General features: G+C 57.6%; 8 protein-coding genes across 8 annotated transcripts; 4 read left to right on the top strand and 4 right to left on the bottom strand.

Annotated features, from left to right (window-relative positions):
- Positions 1-974: 974 nt before the first annotated feature.
- On the top strand, positions 975-2,208 carry D7B24_002092 (uncharacterized protein; the record flags this gene model as incomplete). The annotated part of the gene is made up of 2 exons (XM_028636308.1): positions 975-1,499; positions 1,558-2,208. 2 exons carry the CDS (start codon positions 975-977, stop codon positions 2,206-2,208), a joined length of 1,176 nt encoding a protein of 391 aa, XP_028491403.1.
- A 1,107-nt stretch (positions 2,209-3,315) lies between these two features.
- Positions 3,316-4,839, bottom strand: D7B24_002091 (uncharacterized protein; the record flags this gene model as incomplete). The annotated part of the gene is made up of 2 exons (XM_028636307.1): positions 3,316-4,564; positions 4,628-4,839. The coding sequence occupies 2 exons, from the start codon at positions 4,837-4,839 to the stop codon at positions 3,316-3,318; spliced, it is 1,461 nt and encodes a 486-aa protein (XP_028491402.1).
- A 1,817-nt stretch (positions 4,840-6,656) lies between these two features.
- On the top strand, positions 6,657-7,913 carry D7B24_002090 (uncharacterized protein; the record flags this gene model as incomplete). The annotated part of the gene is made up of 3 exons (XM_028636306.1): positions 6,657-7,135; positions 7,203-7,811; positions 7,868-7,913. 3 exons carry the CDS (start codon positions 6,657-6,659, stop codon positions 7,911-7,913), a joined length of 1,134 nt encoding a protein of 377 aa, XP_028491401.1.
- An 880-nt stretch (positions 7,914-8,793) lies between these two features.
- Positions 8,794-10,140, bottom strand: D7B24_002089 (uncharacterized protein; the record flags this gene model as incomplete). Its single annotated transcript, XM_028636305.1, has 5 exons — positions 8,794-8,997; positions 9,059-9,466; positions 9,525-9,649; positions 9,757-9,960; positions 10,050-10,140. The coding sequence occupies 5 exons, from the start codon at positions 10,138-10,140 to the stop codon at positions 8,794-8,796; spliced, it is 1,032 nt and encodes a 343-aa protein (XP_028491400.1).
- Positions 10,141-11,676: 1,536 nt separating this feature from the next.
- D7B24_002088 (uncharacterized protein) lies at positions 11,677-14,193 on the top strand (the record flags this gene model as incomplete). Its single annotated transcript, XM_028636304.1, has 7 exons — positions 11,677-11,897; positions 11,967-12,024; positions 12,097-12,843; positions 12,908-12,994; positions 13,073-13,541; positions 13,629-14,057; positions 14,117-14,193. The coding sequence occupies 7 exons, from the start codon at positions 11,677-11,679 to the stop codon at positions 14,191-14,193; spliced, it is 2,088 nt and encodes a 695-aa protein (XP_028491399.1).
- An 857-nt stretch (positions 14,194-15,050) lies between these two features.
- D7B24_002087 (uncharacterized protein) lies at positions 15,051-15,740 on the bottom strand (the record flags this gene model as incomplete). Its single annotated transcript, XM_028636303.1, has 3 exons — positions 15,051-15,402; positions 15,496-15,636; positions 15,700-15,740. 3 exons carry the CDS (start codon positions 15,738-15,740, stop codon positions 15,051-15,053), a joined length of 534 nt encoding a protein of 177 aa, XP_028491398.1.
- Positions 15,741-17,915: 2,175 nt separating this feature from the next.
- On the bottom strand, positions 17,916-18,597 carry D7B24_002086 (uncharacterized protein; the record flags this gene model as incomplete). The annotated part of the gene is made up of 2 exons (XM_028636302.1): positions 17,916-18,407; positions 18,541-18,597. The coding sequence occupies 2 exons, from the start codon at positions 18,595-18,597 to the stop codon at positions 17,916-17,918; spliced, it is 549 nt and encodes a 182-aa protein (XP_028491397.1).
- A 1,193-nt stretch (positions 18,598-19,790) lies between these two features.
- On the top strand, positions 19,791-20,641 carry D7B24_002085 (uncharacterized protein; the record flags this gene model as incomplete). Its single annotated transcript, XM_028636301.1, has 3 exons — positions 19,791-19,876; positions 19,948-20,159; positions 20,214-20,641. 3 exons carry the CDS (start codon positions 19,791-19,793, stop codon positions 20,639-20,641), a joined length of 726 nt encoding a protein of 241 aa, XP_028491396.1.
- Positions 20,642-21,025: the final 384 nt, after the last annotated feature.

The following is a 21,025-nucleotide window of genomic DNA, read 5'->3' as shown; positions in this document are numbered from 1 at the left end:
CTCAAGGCGGAAAGCCGTTCAGCCATGTACCTGCAGGCGGCGAGACGGTTGCCCCTGAGGAGCCGATGGTGCCGGTTGCTGTGCACGATTCGCAGTGAACAGGGTCAAACGGAGAAGAACCATAATGTTCGGCCCTTGGACTAGTAGCCACATCAGGACACGGTGCCCAGCGATGTTGTCGTCGTTGACCAGGTCTGATTCCAGGCTGCCGTCACCTTGTGACACAACGGAGCCCGAGGGTCGCGAGGAACAGCCATAAGCCGAGCCTGGCTCACGGAAGCCGCGCACCGCATCGGCCGGCCCCCCCTGAGTTGCCCCCCTCCCCCCGCTAACGCCAAACAGCCAAGCGCCAGACGTGACTAAGACGGGGGGGGCCTCGACTGGGGCGTGGTCGTGGCAGATCTGAGATATGGAGCGTGGCAGCTCCGCCCCATGCCCAGGTTGCCAGGCTCTCTCTGCTGACCCGACTCTGCTGGTCATCGTACTTGCCTTTGCCTGTCTCTGCCTGCCACCGTCTCTGCTGTGCCCATGCATGCGAAAGCGAGCGACGACATCGTGATTTCCTTACGTTTCTGCCTCGGTGGCTGACATTCAATCTGCCCTCCCCCCCCCGGCGAGACGTAACTTTCCTTCACCTGCATTACTGTTGCAACCCTTTTTTGGCGCTTCCTTCTCCTACCATCATCCATTTCTCTCTCTCTCCCTCACTCCCTCTCCGTATTCTCTGCGCTGGTCTTCGTTTCGGAACCTTCTCCCACTCATCCAGAACTTCCATTGGCATGCCCATCTGACGCTGCTGTCATCGCCCGACACCCACTCCCCAAGTGGCGTTCACTGCATTCCCCCGCTGGGAGCCTTCTACGTCACCCTGGGCAAACGCGCGTTCTCGACACCTCTTCTCTCAAAACATACCTCATCGGCCCAGACGCTTGGCCCTCTCGATCGACAGATTCCTACTCGGAGAATCCCCTCCGATGGCACCCCCTGCAGGCTTCGCGATAGCCGTCGAAGATGCCTCCACAACCGTCGCCGCGGCGTTAGCGACCCTCGCATCACCGTCCTCCGTCGTCGCCTCCCTCGCATCAGTCGCCGCCGCAACCACGGCGACACCGACATCAACAACACCCACCGACGCCGCCGCCGCTGTGGCCGCCCTCGTCAAGCCCTCCGAGGGCGACTGCGAGCTCCTCGGCAACTTTGCCCTCCTCGTGCAGCTGGCCCTCGGTGGCCTGGCCCTGCTCGTCCTCGTGTACAAGCGCTGGAAGGAGCGCCCGCAGCGGCCCGTCAAGATTTGGTTCTTTGACGTGTCGAAGCAGGTGTTTGGCTCGGTCCTCGTGCACATTGCCAACGTCTTCATGTCCATGCTGACGTCGGGCCGGTTCAACGTCCAGGTCGAGCCGGCTTCGGCTGCGACGGTGGCGGGACGCATGCTCGCGAGCAGGGCCGACGACTACACGCCGAACCCGTGCTCTTTCTACCTCCTGAACCTCGCCATCGACGTAGGTGTCCCTCGGGCATCGTTTCCCTGCTGTGTATGGGTCACTGACATTTGTGTAGACAACCATCGGCATTCCCATCCTCATCGGCCTCCTGAAGGTCTTCACGCTCGGCCTCTCCTACACCCCCCTCGGCAAGCCCGCCGAGTCAATCCAGTCTGGCAACTACGGCAGCCCGCCCAACGCCTGGTGGTGGCTCAAACAGTCTCTCATCTACTTCTGCGGCCTCTTCGGCATGAAGGTCGTCGTCCTGCTCATCTTCCTCGTCTTCCCCTGGATCTCCCGCGTCGGCGACTGGGCCCTGCGCTGGACCGAGGGCAACGAGCAGCTTCAGATCTTCTTCGTCATGATGTTCTTCCCCCTCATCATGAACGCTATGCAGTACTACATCATCGACTCGTTCATCAAGAAGGCCGTCGGTGGCGACCACGAGCGCGTGCCCGAGGAGGACCCCGAATGGGCCTCAGCCAACGCGGCCGCAAGCCCCTATGATGACCGCTCCGGCCTCTTCGACAGTGATGACGAGGAAGACCAGGACTCGGACGCCACGGCCAAGGTGCGGCAGAGCAGCAAGCAGCTGCTGAAGCAGGACGAGCCGCAAGAGTACGACCCCGACCTCGACGGCGATGCCCAGACGATTGTCGGTAGCAGCGCAAGTCGTCGGCACGAGCCGCGGGTCAAGGTGTCGCGGGATCTCTATCCCAGGGAGTAAACGGGCGTCTTTGTTCTTCTCTCTCTCTTTTGTGCACCGTATCTTTTTCCTTTGTTTGACGGAACTGTTTTCTTCTTCGCATAGGACGGCTGCTGTACCAACGGGCTGGAGTCTGGTTTTACTTGCATAACAGTACTGGCGCAACGGCGGGGGCACAAGGGCTCTCTCTCTCTCTCCCATTATACACGCACAAATTATTGGTCGCCATGGACATGGCGGCGTGACAGCCCTCCATTGACGTAATCGCTCTTGACTGTTGGATTGCCTCGTTCTTCTATCTGTGCATCCTTTCACATGCTGAGACATCTTCCCTTGATCTGGCGAGACTTGGCTGCCGTTGCTTCCTGTCAAGCCGCATCGCGTTGACGCCCGGCCATCAGACGTCTCTTGACCCTTGGCGTTTCACACACAGCAGTACACTCTGGAGCCCCGTCGGCCCCAGCCGAGTCCTCCCGAACAAGGGCATCGCACATCATCAACCTGACACGGCGCGTTCATCTCCGCTCCCTCGGCTTCGCATTCGTCAACGTAGACAGGCTACTTACTAGTTCACCAGTTCACAAGCGTCGGCACGGCATTCACGCACAGCGCGGTCGAGGATAGGCAAATATGAAGCGTCATCTTGTCGATTCCGGCCGAGGCCCATCTCACATGTGCCCGCAGACAAGAATCACAGAAAACGTGGGAGGACAGCGGGATCTTCGATTGGATATTGTACCATCTCTAAAGCCCGGGGGGCCATCACGGGCAGCACCACGACTGGCACCTCTCTCCCTCCCTCGAGCGTTTGACAAAGATGTAGGCATGGAAAATGATGAGAACACAAGAAGATGTGAACAAATAAAACGCCACGAGCGCCCTTTCGCCCAGACCGCATGATAGTGTGTGTGTGTGTTCCAGAAGCACGTACAGTCCCAGCCTGACACCAATGCAGGAAACCCAATTCAAAAAAAAAAAAAAAAAAAAAGAACAACAAGAAGAACAAGACGAACACAGGAAAGAAAACGCCGAGTCATATGCCGCAGATGGTGTAGACGGTTCGGAGCGGAAAACAAAAGGCCAGCTCGGAGGACAGACACGCTTGAACTCAAAAGGCAGATGCCCGCTTTACACGCCGCTCCATCCCTGCTGCGCGGGCTGGTACGCCCTGAAGCCCGGGTAGGCAATTTCAGAGCCGCTGCTCTTGGGCGGCCGCTGGTCATGCTGCTGCTGGTGCTGCTGGTCGTCGTCGTAGCCGTAGCTCTGCTGCTGCTGCTGCTGCTGCTGGGGCCGGCCGCCGTAGCCGCCGCCGCTGCCGCCAAAGTCGAAGCCTTGCTGGTGCGCGGGTGACGAAGGGCCGGCGAGCGGCCGGCTCGCGTCCGAGTACTGCCTGTCCTGGGAATACTGCGGGCGGGCGTAGCCGCTGTCGGACTGGGGCCCAGGGGAGCGGCGGAAGCCGGGAGGTGCGGGCGAGGGCTGCGTCCGGGGCGGGCCGTAGGCGCGGTTCGGTGACGGGCTGGGGCTCGTGCGGGAGGGGCCGGCGTTCATGCCGTAGGATTGCTGCTGATCGTAGCTGTCGTTGTAGTCTTGGGCGTATCCGTTGCTTCGAGGGGCGCCATAGCCGTTGTCCTGGTGGGGCGTGTGGCGGCCCTGATTCATGGCCATGCCGGCGGCGACGCCGCCGTAGGCGTGGTCGTTGCCGAATGAGGTGGTCGATTGGTTGTAGCCGTTTTTGTTATCGCCGTAATCACTGTAGCCGTTCCCGACAGCGGCGTAGGAGTCCATGTGCTGACCCTGGCCTCCGAATCCGCCCTGTGCCTGTCCGTACGGCGTGTTGGGCGAGGGTAGGTGCGGGCTCATGGCGCCCGTGGCCATGAGGGGGATGGTAGGGTTGCTCTGCAAGTTGTTCATGCTCTGCGCGGCGACTGGCTTCTTCATCGTATCCATCTCCACGGCTTCCTGCTCCAGCGAGATCCGCTTGGACCCGGCACTCTCCCACGTGGGCATTGCGGGGAGAGCGTCGGACTGTCTCTTTTTTGACACGTCAAACTCGGCATACTGCGGCGGCGATGCAGTGGTGACGCCATGGGAGGGCGTCATGTCGGGATTTGATACGGGGATGGCCGAGGCGAACATGGCAGGCTGTGACTTGTAGCCTTGGCCCGGGGGTAGGGCATGCGCGCCGTATGATTCGTCCAGGTACTTGTGTTTCTTGTCGCCCGGCGCATCGCAGCAGCCGCAGCAGTTGCCACAGCACTTGAGGCAGGAGAAGCAAGTGCAGCAGCAAGAGAGACCGCAGCACACGCATCGGATGACACACCAGACAATCGAGAAGATGATCAGGCCTCCCACTATAATGACGGCAATGACGGGCCACCTATACATGGACAAGTCAGTGAACCGGGTCGAACAAGACGACCTGGGGAGGGCTTATACGTACTTGCACCAGCTGACAGACATGCAGTTGTCCCAACTGGAGAGGGCTGTCCTGATGTCCGTGACCGTGTTCTTGACGTCGCTGACCGTATTGCCGACATTGTTGACGGCGTCTGTGACCTGGCGCTGCTGCAGGTTCTCGGCGATACCTGCAGTAATCGAACCCCACCAGCCTCCCCTCAGGCTCCTCGCCATGGCGACGTCGACGTTCGGCATCGTGAGAGTCGTTAGTGGTGCTGTATTGGGTATGGGCTGTTTTGGCAGAGCAATATTGGTAGTCGGTACGTGTGAGTCTATAGCTCCATGCCCTGAGGAGCGTCAAGAAGAGAATGGCTCAAGTCGCTCGGGGCAGGCTTGGTATGGCGAAGTCGCGCCGTGTCCTGAGGTCGGTTCGTGCGTTTGTTACACGATAGTTCCACCTCGGCCAACGTTGACCGACTTGCGGCAGAATAAGAAGAAGAAAAGAGCGTGGACTTCACGAAACTGCGGCGCTGACAGATTGGAAGTATGCCGTCAGCCAAAAAGGCGTAAAAGAATGTCGCGAGGCGGAGAGGAGGGGGCTTCCCTCTGGCGGTTACCACGAGCGAGGCCTGTTGCGTGGTAAAGAAAGGCGACGAATAGGAGTCGTGCAGGGAAGGTTGGCTCGAGTGGTCGTGGATGGCCCAACACCTGTCGTCTCACAATTCGGGTGCGTGACACTGGGCAGTGCAGTGCAGTGCAGCCGGTCACAACGTTGTCGACTTCGGACGAATGAACTCGTGTCGATCGGGAATGCGATTGATGCTGGCTTGACTATTCGTTTAGCAGCCTGCGTTGTTTTGCGTGAAGCAGAGGACCGATGCTGTAGGTAGTGAGCGAAAGAGAGGTTGCGCCGATGGTTGGCAATGAATGTACAGTCGAAACAACGAAGGGACGGAAGAGAACAGAACAGGCAACGACTGTTCTTCCTCGAGAGGGCTAGGCTAGCCTGAATGCGTCTTGCCTCCTTGAACACTTGTGCCGTCACGTCACAGCGTTGAGGAGCGTGCGAGAGCAGAGACGAAGGGATGCAGAAAGGGCGCGCCAGAAGGGGGCTGGGGGATGGCTGCCTCGAGCCTGCGTGACGAAGCTGAAGGGGACGGCGGCCGGCTGCGACAATTTGATCCCAGTGCCAATGCCCACTGCCAAACTAGCGCCATCTTCCTCCCCCCTGTGGACTGCATAGAGGGCCCTTTTCGTCCCTCCTCTCCCCTCTCGAAACGGGCCCGGCGAGCGGCGAGCGGGGAGAGCATGTGCCTCTGTGGCCCCTGAATCCTGGACAAGCGAGGATTCACGCGGCATACATGGCACCTGACAACCAAGTATGTTCAGTCCCTACCTAGGTAGAGCCTCGTCACAAGGGCCTTGTTTCGTCCGCAAGCAGCCAAATGACGGGAATGTCGACCGCAATTTAGGCACGGCGTGATGGGACGCTGAGAGGACGTGGAGGGGACGCTGAGGGGACGCCTAGGGGGCCGCTGTGGGCCTGTTGTGGGGACTGGCTCATGGAGGATCGTCCGGTCCCTGGATCTCTGAAACATGCCCGATCCACCTTATGTAATGACCACGGCCCCGTCTCCATCCGCGCTCCGCCACGCTTTCACTGGCCTTGGACGCACAAGCACAAGCCACAGCTTGCGTTGCTGACTGACTTCCTCCTTCGGTACCATGTTGCAACGATGTCCTGCAGGTCGCACCTGCAGATCGTACCTCGTACCTGGCCTGGTATCCGGCACTGGACTTGGTCATGTTCCGATCCTTCTGCTTCGGCCCCCAAAACCCATCATCTCGTGTGGAGACTATAGAGCTATTCTCATCGCGGCCCCCAAAATCTGACCTTTGCTACCTAGTCCCCGCCTGCTCAAGTGCATCCATGACATCGACCACAGAGCCAGTGATAAGCTTCAACATGTCGTGCCTGCCTGCCTGCCTGCCTGCCCGCCTACCTCGGCTTCGCCATTGACATCCAAGTCGCGACCTTGGAATTTCTCCTGCTTTGAACCAAACACAACACAATGGACGCCGATCCACAGACGCAGTCCGCCTTCATCACGACCTTGCCAAGAGAAGTGCGCGATGCCATCTATCTCGAGCTGTGGCGCACCAGTGGCCTGCGCCAACACATCCTGTTCCATAGTTACGAGAGCGACTGGAACGCGAGACACTTTTGTCGCTGGGCGTGTACGACCGACTTTTGTGTTGAGAGTCCGCTGCAGCAGGACATCGAGCAATTAAGGCGTGATCTTAATGTCCCCTTCGGCGAGGATATCGAGAAGAATCGAGACCCGAGAGCCACTCTCTATGGCCGACGGATGCAAAGCCCCTGGCTCAACCACTGGGCCTGCGGCGAGCGGGCCGAAAAGGCACATGGGTTCGACGCCATCATGGGGTTCCTCACCTCCCGCTTTTGCTGGAAAGGAAAGACGGTGCCCGGTGTCGAGCCCGAGGCCGCCCCAAACGTCTACATGCCCATGCTTCTATCGTGCAAAGCCATGTATGAACGCCGCCCTGCAAGATAGAGCCCGGCGCTGATGCACAAGTGCTGATATCCCTGCTTCCAGCTCTGCCGAATGCCTCAAGTCGATCTACGAGTCCACGACATTCGTCTTCACCGACATGAAAACGGTCCAGATGTGGTTTGGCTACTGCGCCTTGCCACCGTTCATGCAAGCCTGGCCGAAGCACGGTATCACGCCGCCTGCGTTCTACAAATACGCCAGAAGCTTCGAGCTCTCACTGTTTCCCACGTTTCCTCTCGACCTGCTCTGCGCGACCAAGGATCTCCCCGGGTTGCCAACGCGGCACGCTGTCTACGACTTTCACTGGCTGCGCTTGGACCGATTTGCGCATCTGACCAACGTCAACATATGGATCGAGTCTCGGTCGCTGATGCCTCTGTCCGAGGACAATCTTAACTTCTCGGGAATCAAGCGCTTCTCTCGCGAGGCGCTGCACGAAGCTCTGGCTTGCTTTTCGAGTGTTCCTTCGGTCACCATCAGCACTGTCCTGGGTTCGGGCATCGGCCCAGACGATGACGGCCGCGTCGAGGACATTGCTCCGCCTGGGGTCGCATTGTTCAAGCGCGGCCTTGGAGATCGATTTCACCCGTATCTGAATGCGATCATGCCTGGCAAAGCGCTGGACGGACTTATCCATACCTGTGTGCAGAGGTTGGTCGCCCCTATCTTTTGCCGGATGGCTCGCGACATCACTGACTGTTTTATAGAGAAGTTCGGCTGGCAACCGAAGGTGGTGGTATCAAGCTAGACTAGGCCCACGACTTGTACATCTGCGTGAAAATGTGTTGGCTAGGCCGAGGGGCTTATTAACCGTGTTGTATTTTCACCTGTGTATGGAGGGAGTTCGCGCCGCCCCTGGTGCAGTATTCGTCAAGGAGCAATTGGATCTTCATGAGCAAGTTTTGAAGACTAGCAGGCGCAACTGGTCGGTTGTGAGATCAGTGGACGCAATATCAACTCACACGTCGCAGCGTATGGACGAGCAGAGTGAAGAGGTCTTCCGCACGTGGTATCCATAGTCAATTGATTCGCATGGGACAAGAATACATCCGAATCCTGGCCCTTCGCAGCCCTCACGTACCCGCTCTAGTAGCCTTCAGCCCCTGGCCAGCCCCCACGTCCTGTGGCTCCTCAGGCGCCTCTTGACAGTACAGCATGTATTCCACCGAGCCTTCAAAGCTATGGACATTCAACAGACCTTGCGGACAACGTAACACGGAAGTTCCGGACGTCAGCATAGGCAACGGAGTTGAAACAACGTTGGTCGATGTTCATTGCATGACCACGATAGGCATCGCGTTCTGACTGCACGGAATCCTTGGCGGCACAATTGCCGAGGTTATCACGGTGCCACGTTGACCGTGGCCTACAATATGACTCCGTTGTGAATGGGACATATCGAAGCGATTGCCTCCGTTTGTGTTTACAGCACACTCGCAAGTTGGTTCACAGGGTGTTCGAGCGTGAGATACCGAAACAAAACATAAAACTAAGGCCGCGCGGACTATCTCATCATAGGAAGGCCTCTTTCCAGGTAGGAAAAGACAGCTCCTCAAGTTGCCACGCTGTATATGAGTCCGTGCTCCTGCGAAGCATGAATGATGCATTCCGAGGTCTGCCCTAGTTGGGTCTCTCATTTACGCTTCACCTCGCCGAGTTCTGTGACGATGTACTTCTTGCCCGCAAATCCATTCTCATAAAGCTCAATGAGCGCAGCCAGCATGGCGAACCAGTCGGGGTTATCCGTGAATTTGTCTTCAATGTTGTTGAGCCATCCATAGGCCCTGCCGCTAAAGGAGGCATCCGTCATGGCGCCCCAAGGTCCCAGATGGAACATCTAAGGTACTCGGTCAGCTCTCGCAGGTCTCATCTCGGTGTAGAAAGTCCTGACAACTTACCTCGTGGAACATTGTCTTCACAATGGAAAACGTCAGCAGCCCATCAACGGGACGGGCCCTCCCCTTGATACGATACTCTTGCAACGCATCGCTCCTGGTGTTTTCGGCAAAGAGCGCATCATTCCAGGCGCCCCAGTTGTTCTGCCGCAGATGGTTGAGAAAGGACGGATGGAACGTCACGGAGGCGACAACCCTCAGCTGGTCTTGACTGGGATTTTCAATGCGCCTGGTGACGGCCAGCGGCACGCCTGGTTGCTTCATGATGTCGGTCCACGTACTGGCCTCCTGGTTGAGCATGGTGGGCAGGTCGGACTTGCCCTGCTCTACAACGCCTCTAATGTTGTCTGTCCAGCCGGCATCCTCGTCGTCTGGGTCGACGACAGTCAGGTCTGGCCGACAAGAGATGACCTAAGTGCGAAGAGTTAGGGAACAAGATCCACCTTTTCGTCCTCGGACGTGCTCTTACAAAGTGCTTGTGGTGTTCATCTGTGCCCGCCAAGTCCTGCCATGCCTGCGAATGTTCGTACCTCGCATTCGGTGGGCCGTCCTTGCCAATAGGCCCTTCGAGCTCTTTGAAAAGCTTGAACTTTTCTGCAAACGGCGTGTTTTAGCGAATGGGGGCTCAGATTGACGAGACGCGGGTGGGACATGTGGGCGTGTGGCAAAGCGTGCTCGTCCGGGGAGGAAGCAATACATACCCCTTGCGATTTCCAACTTGGTCTTGTAGTCTTCCCCTGTGCCAAGAAGATTTTCCAAGACTTTCTTGAGATTCTTGCCAATGAGCGGGATGTTGGAGTTCCGAAGCGCAGTCTCGCCGTTGCTCGCCCACTTTTTGGCAGTTTCGACGGCGTTGATGATGGCGTCGGCCGTCGCTGGGTCATCGGCGCCTGCTGCGTCCTGGTCTGTCCAACGACCCTGTCAGTATGGGTTATGGAGCGAAACGCGAATGCAGCCATTGCGCAGAATGAACTCAATACGAGAGGGAACGTACAGCAAGATGAGTGAAGCGTCCATTTTATGAAACCAGCCTCGACCAGAGCGGTGGCTTGTAGAGCCAAGAACGTCACCTGTAAGAGACGCATGTTGAGATGTGGAATACCCCCACGATAAAACAAACTTGGAAGAGTGGCTAATGAAAAGGACTGAAAGCTTGCGGTTTCTGTGCTCACGTATGATCTTGGGCGACTTTCTCGCTCGTGCTTGGAATCGAGGGCTAGTTGCGCTGCTTTTGTATTCTTTTAACTTTGAGGTCTAGTCATCTCCTCAGCATGAGCAGAGACGGCATATTGCCGGCTTGCGAAGGAGATATTCTTAGCATTGCTGTGCCTTGCAACCCCCAAGTGTAGACATCCTGTATGTCCCTGAAGAGGCTTCATTCTGCAAGTTCACGCGTATCCGCTTTTCGTATAAGCCGTCAGAATCCAGGCTCCAAGGCTCAGTCATGGACCCCAGAATCCTTCAGATGGAACGAGGGGGCCGTCGACTTCGTACTATGACGTCTGTAACACCTCCAGATGATCATGTTGCTGGTCACTTTTTCAAGATGACCGTAATCAGATGACTGGATGAAAATAGTGGCAGATCCTGTATGCACATGAACGTGAGAAACGCGTTACCAGTGGGCGGCACGAAACGTTGGTCCCAAATGATGGTGTTCATCGCTTGCCGTCGCCTGCACAGCCTCGCTAATCTGGTGATGGTGTGCTGCGGTGGGTGATGCCTCCTCCTGTGGGGGCCAGCAGCGGCTTGAGTCGGGTGGAGTCAACGGTTGCCTGACTGAACGACCAATGAACAAATCCAAGTACCTGCATCCAGCCGATTTGCCTTGGTGACCCCTTCGTTACCCGGCCTCGGTAGGATTCTGTTCAGCACTCAAAAGCGCCACCCCGTGCGGCCCCTATGCCCGCTCGCGGCGTCTCTGGCGCAGTCTGGGGGCCATAGAGGCGAGCAGCACAACCTGTGGGTTGCAACCTGCTGACGGATCAGCACTGATCCAGGCACGACTCAGCCCTAGCGAGGAACAATTCTGACCAGGATTGGGGGCAAAGTTCTACTATCGGATGACTCGTCGGTCGATGCCAACTGGATGTTCTATACTCGGCAAATCCAGTAAGCATTTGCAGTTTCTCGACTTACACACCTCACACCAAGTTCGTAACTACACCCAAAACTTGGCCATTAGCTTCGTGGGGGCTGTATGATCCCTCAATCTGACGGTCCATCCAAAAGAAACTAGTGGGCTGTGTACAGAACACCTACGTGCCCACATACCGCCCATTTCTAACGCTGCCTGTATGTGTATCGGGCAAGAAGTGTCTATTCATAGATGATCATGGGCCAAGGCTCTTTCGAGGCACATCAGTCGACGGAAATGACATCACGGCAACTGTTCTCACGAAATCCTCTCGTATCAGCTGGGAGGTATAAGAGCAGTCGCCCCAACAGCCTTAAAGTACCTGCATCACAACGGTCCTTGACTTCAGGAAGCAGCCAAGAAGATATCAAACAGTATTCATCATCTCCTTGAGCTTCTCCAAATTCTCCTTTCATTGCATTCACTTTTCTATCAACCATGAGGGCCACGTACAGGGCCGTTGTTAGTTGCGGCTTATGGCTCCATGTTGCGGCCAGTGTTCAACCAGGACCTGCGCTTGCTGCGCTGGCTACCCATAAAGGCAACCTTTATATCCGCCAAGATCCGCCAGCTCCTGATGGGTAATTCAAACACGACAACTGACCGACAACCGTTGCTGACGAGACTCTACAGTGTTCGGGTAGCTGCAGTCATACCCACCGAAGCTGGGCAGATTGGTATCAACCCTCCTGGCCCAGAGCCTACGTGAGTGTTCTTTGCCATGCACATTCGATAACCTTGAGTTGTACGAGGGCTGACATGTCCAAAACGCAGGCCGGTCAACATTGAGGGACACACAAAGTACCTGACTGAAGAAAATGGTTCAACCAAGGTAGGTTGCCAGGCTAGGACAGAAACCACGCTCCCAAGACCTTCAATACTAATCAAAACCTCCATGTCGTAGTGGATCGGCGTTGACCCTTCTCATATTGCCGTCACCCAAGTCACGACCACGAACGCCGCCGGCGAGACCGGGGTGGTGACGCTCGCAAAGGGCATCAGCGCCAGCAAGAACGCCGAGGGCGGTCTTGATATCCTGATAAGTCCCGCCGTCAAGGCCAAGCTTGAGGCTATCGCCAAGGAAGTAACGCCATGTGCAGCCAAGCGTCGGCGCCAAGTTCGGAACCGTAAACGAGGCGGCCCAGCCTGTGGCTTGGCTGACTTTGTGCAACGTGTCGGCGCCGACCAAGAGCTGCAGGAAACATTCGCTCACCCGCTTACGGACCAAGTCTTCAACGACTTTGACGAGGGCTACTCCGGCGACCCTGCCGACGACCCTGGCTGGGAAGGCGATGGCGGTCAGGTCGGCCACGAGGACGAAGGCTACTTTTCCGAAGACGAAGAGGGTTTCTTCGAGGCCGCCGAGGGTGATGGCACTGCGGAGAGCATCGTCATTTCTTCCCCGGAAGAAGCTGCCGCAATTGGTGAGATCCTTTCCGGCGCCGGTGCCGCAGAGGCTGCGGCAGTCTGGGGAGGCTCGACCGTCACAGCGGGCTCGTTCTTGGCATGGCTCTATGGCACCCTCAAGGAGGGCAAGGAGCTGTCTTTTGCGCAGAAGATCCCGGCCGAGAGCGTCCACACCGTCACCAAAACCAAGTCTGAGACGACGACAACTACCTCTTCAAGCTGTGCTGTGCAGACAGATGGACCCGTAAGTTACCGACGATCACCGCTCCTCATCTCACACGAAGTCTTGTCTTACATGTATTGTCCAGCCTGCGTGCGATGAAGCCTGCAAGCCGACCGCAGTCAAACTTGAGGACCCTCGCGTGACCGACATTAACTACTGGGCCTGCTCAGAGGTGAGTGAACATTGTGGGCTACCATGCCCACACGAAACTTTGACGTCTACAAACAAGGTGGCTGACTTGGGGCACTAGGGCGACGGCAAGGGCTGCAAGTGCAGAACCGACGCGAAAGAGATCGCCAGCTATGCGGACGGCGAGTTCATGCAACAGATCCTCGACGTCTCGGGCGTGCTCAAGGACAAGCCACTGCAACCCACCATTGAATGCCCCAACGACCTCACCAACGTCCCGAGCAAGTATCTTGTCGACAAGACGTCGGTCGAGTTCTGCAAGGACGTCATGGGTGATCTCGGCAACGAACGCCTCCCCGTAGCGTACGACATCCACGGCAACAAGATCCCCATCCTCAGAGCCGCCGTCGCCGCGGCGGCGTCCACAGACCTGACGGCGCGATGGCTCGGGAGGCGGGCCCCGCCGACGAACCCCGACAATTATCTCGACTACCGATTCTTCCTGAGCTACACGCCCGGGGGCGACGACTGCCTGGTGCCCAAGGAAGACCTCTGCAAGAACGCATACGAGGCCCTGGTCAAGAGCAACTGTACGTTCACCCGTCTGCCTCCTCCTGTCCCCGCAGCTCGATCCATGCATGGCGCCTAGCCGCAGACTGCTAACACTGCTTCTCCAGGCGGCACCAACCACGGCTCGGTCGGCGACATCATGTTCGCTGATTCCTCGATCGACGTCGGCTGCGGCAAATTCGCCTGGAAGGTCGAGAAGATGGCCGAGCCCGAGCCTCCCGAGCCCGAGCTCGAGGTGGGAGAGCGCCAGTGCAACGACGGATACAGCCACCACGACGTCCACAACGACCAGCAAAAGTTCTGGTCCGAGACGTACTGCAAGTGGACGGCGGAGGGCGTCACTCTGAAGAAGGGAGACGACAAGCTCAAGGAGATGTACATGCACCCCATTGGCCCGTACGCGGACCTCCACCAGAACTTCAACGTTTCCTGGGTCGAGGGTTGCGAGCATGCCGATGGGCAGAAAGCCGACTTCCCCATCCCCGGAGATGACAGTGTCACGTGCAAGTCCCTCATGAGAGACCTTTACGTAGAGTGTAAGTGCATCCGCGAGGAGCAAAACTGCGAACAGTTCGCTAACATGGCATGCGAACAGGTCGCACCAACGGAGGCGCAGGCGGGACCATTGATGCCGGCTGTCTGAGGTACCACTTCTGGCCTACAGAGCAGTGAGAGAGAGAGAGAGAGAGAGAGAGCGCGCGACAGGTAGACTTCGAGCACGATGGGGATAGTGTACCTCTAGGTAGTGTTGCAGCTCGGAGAGAAAGGAACCTGAGGATCAGCTGCTGGGGTAGCCCCAGCGCCGATAGAGATGACGATGAATCAAAGCGTTTGAACCATTCCTGCCCTTCCAAAATCTGTGTCGATTCGACTCTGCAAGTTGAAGAGAGGCCAAACATGACGCCTTGTGCTCCATTCCATCGAGGGCTGAGTTCGCGCGGCGTCGTTATTGCTTCGACCTCAGTTCGATTTCGGGCCACATTCGAGCACGACAATCTGTGATCCTTGCTCGCGCGATGATCTCGTTGCTTTTCTCCAGCCTGCATACAAGTGCCGCTGCCAGATCGGCAGCGCAAGGTAATTTAAGCCCCCACCTACCCGGCAGAGGTGATAACCGACGGCAACGCGAGGACCAGGGGATAGCGATTATGCCGATGTGCATATTCAGGGTAATCAATCGAGTGGCGCATGACACGTATAATTGGTACACATTACTATTCTCGTCAACATAAGCCCATCGCAGGGAAGAACATCTATCATCAAGCATGCCACTACCCGGCGATAGCCGCGCGCCCAAAATATCGCTGTCGCCATGGTAGAGCCGTCGTCCTCCCAAAAGAAAAAAAAAGGTCGATCGCGCGACGACGATAGGCGTCTGGTGAAGACGACAATCCCGCCATCAAACAAGGTATCATTTGCTTTCCCTTTCCGGGCAGTCACGCAGTTTCGCACCTCAGCTGGCTGACGTCCTCATCAGATGCGCACCAGCCCAGCCTAGGCTCGCGCAGGACAAAGATTCAGTGACCGCTTCACGCCTTGGGAGGTGGCCCAGAGGGCGGCGCAAAATCATCGACGCCACGGTTGTACGTCTGCTGGGGCTGCTGCAGCTGAATGTTGTCGTGATTGCCGTAGTAGCCGTCGTTCTGGTTAAAGGTCGTGCCCGTGTGCTGGGGCTGCTGGCCGTACGCCGGCGGCGCGTTGTAGCCCTGCTGACCGTAGCCGTACTGCTGCTGACCGTACTGCTGTTGGTTGTAGCCTTGCTGGTTGTAGGCGTGCTGGTTGTTCTGGTGCTGGTTGGCGCCCCAGCGGTTGTTGGTCATCCAGCCAGTGCCGTACATGGGGGTGTTGCCCTTTCTTCTGCGCTTGCGGGAGCTGAAGCAGCTGTTGGATCGGTTAGCTCATGCGCGCTGGATACGGATCGGGGCCAGAGGACTACTGGCGATGAGAGAGAAAGAGGCAGAAAGAGAAACATACCCAAGGGCGCAGAGGATGAGGAGGAAGACTACGACGAGAACGCCGGCGAGAACCCAGCGACCCCAGTAGTACCAGCTGCTGCGATTGCGCGTGTAGCAGCGGCCATTTCTGTAATATGTGCCCGAGGGGCAGCCAAATTGCCTGGGTCATGCATGTTAGTATCTGTCTGGAGAATGCACTCGTCAACAACGGCAGGCGACATACCTCTTGACGAGCTCGTCCTCAGCAGGGAAGAATGCAGCCATGGCGATGGGGCGGTATGGTTTGTGGTTGATGTTGTTGTTGTTGAAAATGAACAGACCGGCTTTGATCAATCTGGCGATGGATGACGGATAAGGCAGAGAATGATGCCAAGGGCCGACAGGGATCAGGTGCGGTGCAGAAAGATGCCGGTTTCAAAGGGTGTTCGGGTCGATGACGTGGTGGGGGAAGTACGGGTGGCACCTGAATGCGCCGGATCGAGGCGACGCCGCAGTTCTTTGGTGGACAATAACGCTGTAGCCCGCGAAGCTTATTCCGGTGCGGTGAATGCAGGACCTGCAGGCTCGTTGTTGGGTGAGTGCTGTAGGTCACGTCGATGACTCGTGATGACTGACTGAGCCGTTGTTGCTGGTTCGAATGGTAGTTCAAAATTGGGAGGGGAGGGAAAGGGAGGCAGAATTCTGGGCGAATGGGTGGCCCATATGTATTTCTGCGTCAGGCGACATGGCCAAGCGCAAACACGACGTCGTCGACTGAGCCCTTCTTGTCTGGGCATGGGAACGAACCCGGACCACCGACGGCGAGAGTCAGTGTTGGGCTTGGCTATGGCTTCAGCGAGCTGGTTACGTGGTTGCGTGGCCGAGCGTGAACGATGGAGCTTCCAAAGGTACTTGCTGATTGGCGGGCTCTCGTACGCGTAATGGAGGTACCGATACCTGACCAGGGTGGCTGAGCAGCTGAGCGTCCCCTCCGCTTCTCTGGCCGCGCCAACTCACATCACCCCCGCCGGTCATCACCAGGATTGCCACATCCGGCCAGGCGCTGATCGTCATGGCTGTATGGTGGTGGATGAACTGGAGGAAAGCAGGCAGTCCCTGCCCCTCACGTTACCCTCCCCCCAGTTGTGCGACCACGTTTTGAGGGTCGTACGAGCTCTCTGTCAAGCTTCCTGCTAGCCCACGCTGTCGGCACACTGTTGTACAGTGGTGCCCCAAGGTGCCCCAAGGTGCCCCAAGGTGCCTACACTAAGGCTTCGTACCTTGCCTCCGAAGCTTTCTCAACGCCCCCCCCCATGACCGCGCTGAGCCACCAGGCCATGACCACATCCCAGTGCCGAGAGCTCTAGCACGCGCCTCCTGTCCAACGCGATCAAGCTCCATATGGAGCTACTAAGCCCAGATTACGACACCGCTAGTCTGTGCCAACACAACAAGGAACTCAAGTGCAAATAGAGTACCATTGCGCTGGACATTTGTGCCGTTTCTGCCTGCGATGTACCAAGGGCTTGGGGTAAGAGCATCTGTTTGAGATCGGCTGTGCTCTGAGCAGGAAACATAGCGGACAACCAGATTTGCGCGTTTCCGCCACCTGGGAAAAGATGGCCGTGTGTGTGACTTTCATGTATGCCACAGTCCGTCAGATTTCCGGCATGTCTTAAAAGACGGGTCATCGGTACTGAGCCATCCATCATGGTCGATTGCTCCGCCACATCGACCACTTCCTCTGAAGTGTGCAGCCTTTGCTTTGATCGCCCCAATGTCTTCCTTGTCCCGAGTCACCGCTACTGTTGCTGCCTGATGATTTGACTCGAGCCTCGAGTTCGACTCTCCAGTATTTGTCATCTACAGCCACGACTCCCCAGGGCAAAGCTCCTCGATGGTGTATTCCTTGTCATTCATTAGTTAGGTGCTAAGGATGTCATGGCGCTGTAATTGGTTCCTGTGAATGTGTCCCTTGTTCCATGCACGCAGCTTCGCCGTCCTTCACCCGATTTCCCTGCTCCAGCATAAAATCCATCACCGTGCTCCCCGAACCCTTTTTTCAACCCTTGCAATCCTCTTGCAATGAACGTCAGAGTGGAGAATCGTCGCGTGGCCGGCATTCCAAGCCATTGCCCCCATTCCCATCGCCGGGGACCAAATGCCGTGTCGTAAAGCCTCTCGTGAAGGCCTCCATCGATCAAAAGACCATAGCTCCCCCGTAATGTATGTGTCTCGAAGAAGAGAGAATGACCGCGACGCCCATGTGGTGTTTTTTTTCTTTCTCAAGGTGTGTTGTCTCGAATCCACACGCCCGAGTTCCTGGTCATTAGTGAAAGAAATAACGTGTCCTTGCTCCGAAAATAAATAAGAAAAGAACGCCTCGTGTCCCTGATCACCACCTCGGTGCCGGGGAGGGAAATGCCCCATGTCCTCGTCGCCCAGCGTGCGCACATCACATCACTTGGGATACGAGTAGCGCGGAGGGCCCTTGTCGGCCTCCCTCTTGGCTCCGGCCCCGGCCTGCGCCTGCGCCTGCTGCCGCGCCGCCAGCTCGGCAATCTTCTCGCGCGCCTTCATGAGGCTGCTGTTGTCCTGCTGCTTGAGCTTGGCGCGAATGTCGTACAGCGCCATGAGCGTCGACGCGCGGTCGAGGTCGTCCTCCGGGTCCGAGTCGCGCCGCGGCGTGCCGGGGACGGAGCCCTGGGCCGAGTTTGTGCGCGTCAGGGGCGGGCTCATGAGGATGCGGCGGCCGAACTTGTCGTGGCGCGCGGGGCCGGTGCCTGCGCTCGGGGAGGCGGAGCCCGTGTTCGTCCGCGGGATGGCCTGCGCGGACTGGGCGCGGCGGAGGTCGTCGGAGGGGCGGCGCGGGGCGGCGAGGCTGTGGCGGTCTTGTTCGACTTTCTGGATGGCCTTGTTTGCTGTGACGAGGGCGGCGGCAGCGTTTGGTTCCTGCACAAGGCGAAGAAAGAAAGAACTTGTCAGCTCTTCCGATGGTTGATGCCAGATTTCGCCAACAACAAGTGTGCCAAGCGGGGGTGGGCACACGACATCACCGGGAGAGAAGGGAGGAGGGGTGGCTTACCGCCGCGTTCAGACTGCTGAGATCAGCCAGCATCTGCGCCATCTGCAGGCTTTCCATGGCTGGCTGTGTGTGGTGGTTTCTGTACGGTGAACAGAGGAAGTCGTTCGTGTGAACTTATCTTTGATCGGGGGTGCGGTCGCCGTCGCTGGGTGCACGCGCTGCAAAATGTGGACAGCTCGACAGCTTGATGACGGAAGCTTTTTGGACTTTCGTCGCCCAGAGGCCAGCAAGAAGAGACGGGGTAAGGCTCTGGATCCCTTAGTCTAATGTAAAGCGGTGGATCGGACAGAAAGGAGAGCCCACTTGGCCGTGGTCGCGAACCCCGCTGGGCTGCGGGAACAAGGAAGCCAGCCCTCACAGGGCTAATCCCCTTGTGGCAACTGGGTTGCAGTGCCCCCCACACGAATTCTGCCATCCGGGAGCCTCGACCCCGCCTCCAACCTGTGCTCTGGTCGCGACCTGCGAAATCAGCCGCGAACGGGCCACACCCTCTTCGCCTCCGTCATGGGAAGACGCCAACGAGGAGTCGTCGAGGTGGAAGGAAATGACGTGTGTCAGGCGACTTCATGCGGCGACCTTCGTATGTGCCACCCCGTTTTATGCTGGCACTTGGATCAAGTCACCTGGAGAGCCCCTTATCTCGCTTTCTTGCGTTTAGCACAGCTTGCCCATTCAAGCAAAGCATTCAAGTACTACTACATGTATCGAGCGAGTCAACTTTCAATGCAGGGTGCAGCTCCACACGCACAATCAATCTTGCATGTCTTAGACTTGCTGATGGGATGAGACGAAATGCGCCCAAGGTGCTGGCCACTGTGAGTGCAGGTCTCTCAGCCAGTCTCTCTGCCGATGGCAAGGTCCAGCTACACCTGTTCCATTACTAAGGTGCACCGCCTTAGTCAGCAAATGTGGAAGTCGCGATTCATCCTTCTCACTCACAAGACCTTCGATTGCCTCGTCAACGGTAGAACAGGAGACTGCCGATCCTCCAAGGCTTGCGGGAGCATCGCAAGTGGATGTGTAATTAAGAATACCATAGCATTGTCTGTCACGAGCTTAACGTCTTTCAGCCGCATCGTCGTAGCCCAATTCCCAAATCCCACGTTCGGCAATGGTACCGATTCCTCGGACCGAGACCCGAGACCCACGCAGACCTCCGAACCAGGAGCGTGTTGTCGGTTTGTTGAAATACACTCTCATGTCATGACCATCGTCAACAGCCTCACTCATCGCCACTCCGCACCTCAACCATGTCGCTCCTGTTCAAACGCTCGATGGCTACGGCCTCTTCTTTGCGGACAGCCGGCAAGGTTGTCTGCGTTGGCCGCAACTACGCGTAGGGCAGCCCCCTTCTCCCTTGCCCCGAAACTCTTTTCCGCGAACCCGGGGCTAATGTCATGTGCTCAGCGACCACATCAAGGAGCTCAATTCGGCCAAGCCCAAGCAGCCCTTCTTCTTTCTGAAGCCCACATCCTCCATCCTCCTGCCCGGTGGCGGCGCCATCCAGCGGCCCAAGGGCGTCGACATGCACTATGAGATTGAGCTCGCCGCCGTCGTTGGCAGGCAGATCCGCGACTTTGACCCCAACGACGAGCAGGGCGCTCTCGACGCCATTGAGGGTCTGTACACCCATGGAGACCCTCTCATGCACCTGCCTGCTAACAGTTCTACAGCGTACGCCATGTCCATCGACCTGACGGCGCGCAACGTCCAGAACGAGGCCAAGAAGAAGGGCCTGCCCTGGAGCATCGCCAAGGGCTTCGACACGTTCCTGCCCATGAGCAACATCATCCCCAAGGCCTCCATCCCCGACCCCCACAACGTCGAGGTCTTCCTCAAGCTCAACGGCGAGACGAAGCAGGACGCGTCCACGAACCTCATGCTCTTCCGCCTCCCCCGTCTGCTAGCCGACATCTCCAAGGTCATGACGCTCGAGAAGGGCGACATCATCCTGACGGGCACGCCTGCTGGCGTCGGCCCTGCGGGTCCCGGCGATGTCATCACGGGCGGAGTGCGCGTCAACGGCAAGGAGCTTGTCGAGGGCAAGATTGAGTATGCCGTGGAAGAGTCGACGAGCTCGTACGAGTTCAAGGAGACGTGAGAGCTATGAGCTCAGGATGTTTGACACCCCCCGAGAGCATCCCCTAATCTGGTCTTTTTCTTTCACGAGAGACAAACGTATATCAATGTATACCACGATTCATCTGCCGTTTGCTGTTTTCCTGCGCCTCCCCCAAATGCCATGCACGCCGCCCGTGACGCTGACTCGCCCCATCTTGACCCGCACAACGGCTGGAGGAGCCACAAATCCCGGCCGACGGAATATCACGCATTCATACCCACCACCACTGGGGCTTCTCGACCAAAGAACCCTCTGCCCCGTTCCACAGTGTGTCCATGAACCGGTCGGCCGAAAGCGGAAGTCATTAACAGGGGGGATGGCGCAGTTGGGAGCGCGTTAGACTGAAGTCAACTTCAGGAAGTC

This window comes from Verticillium nonalfalfae (genome assembly GCF_003724135.2).
Source record: "Verticillium nonalfalfae strain VnAa140/NRRL 66861 chromosome Unknown scaffold_149, whole genome shotgun sequence".
Lineage (NCBI taxonomy): Eukaryota > Fungi > Ascomycota > Sordariomycetes > Glomerellales > Plectosphaerellaceae > Verticillium > Verticillium nonalfalfae.
This window is presented reverse-complemented; position numbering and strand designations above follow the sequence as displayed.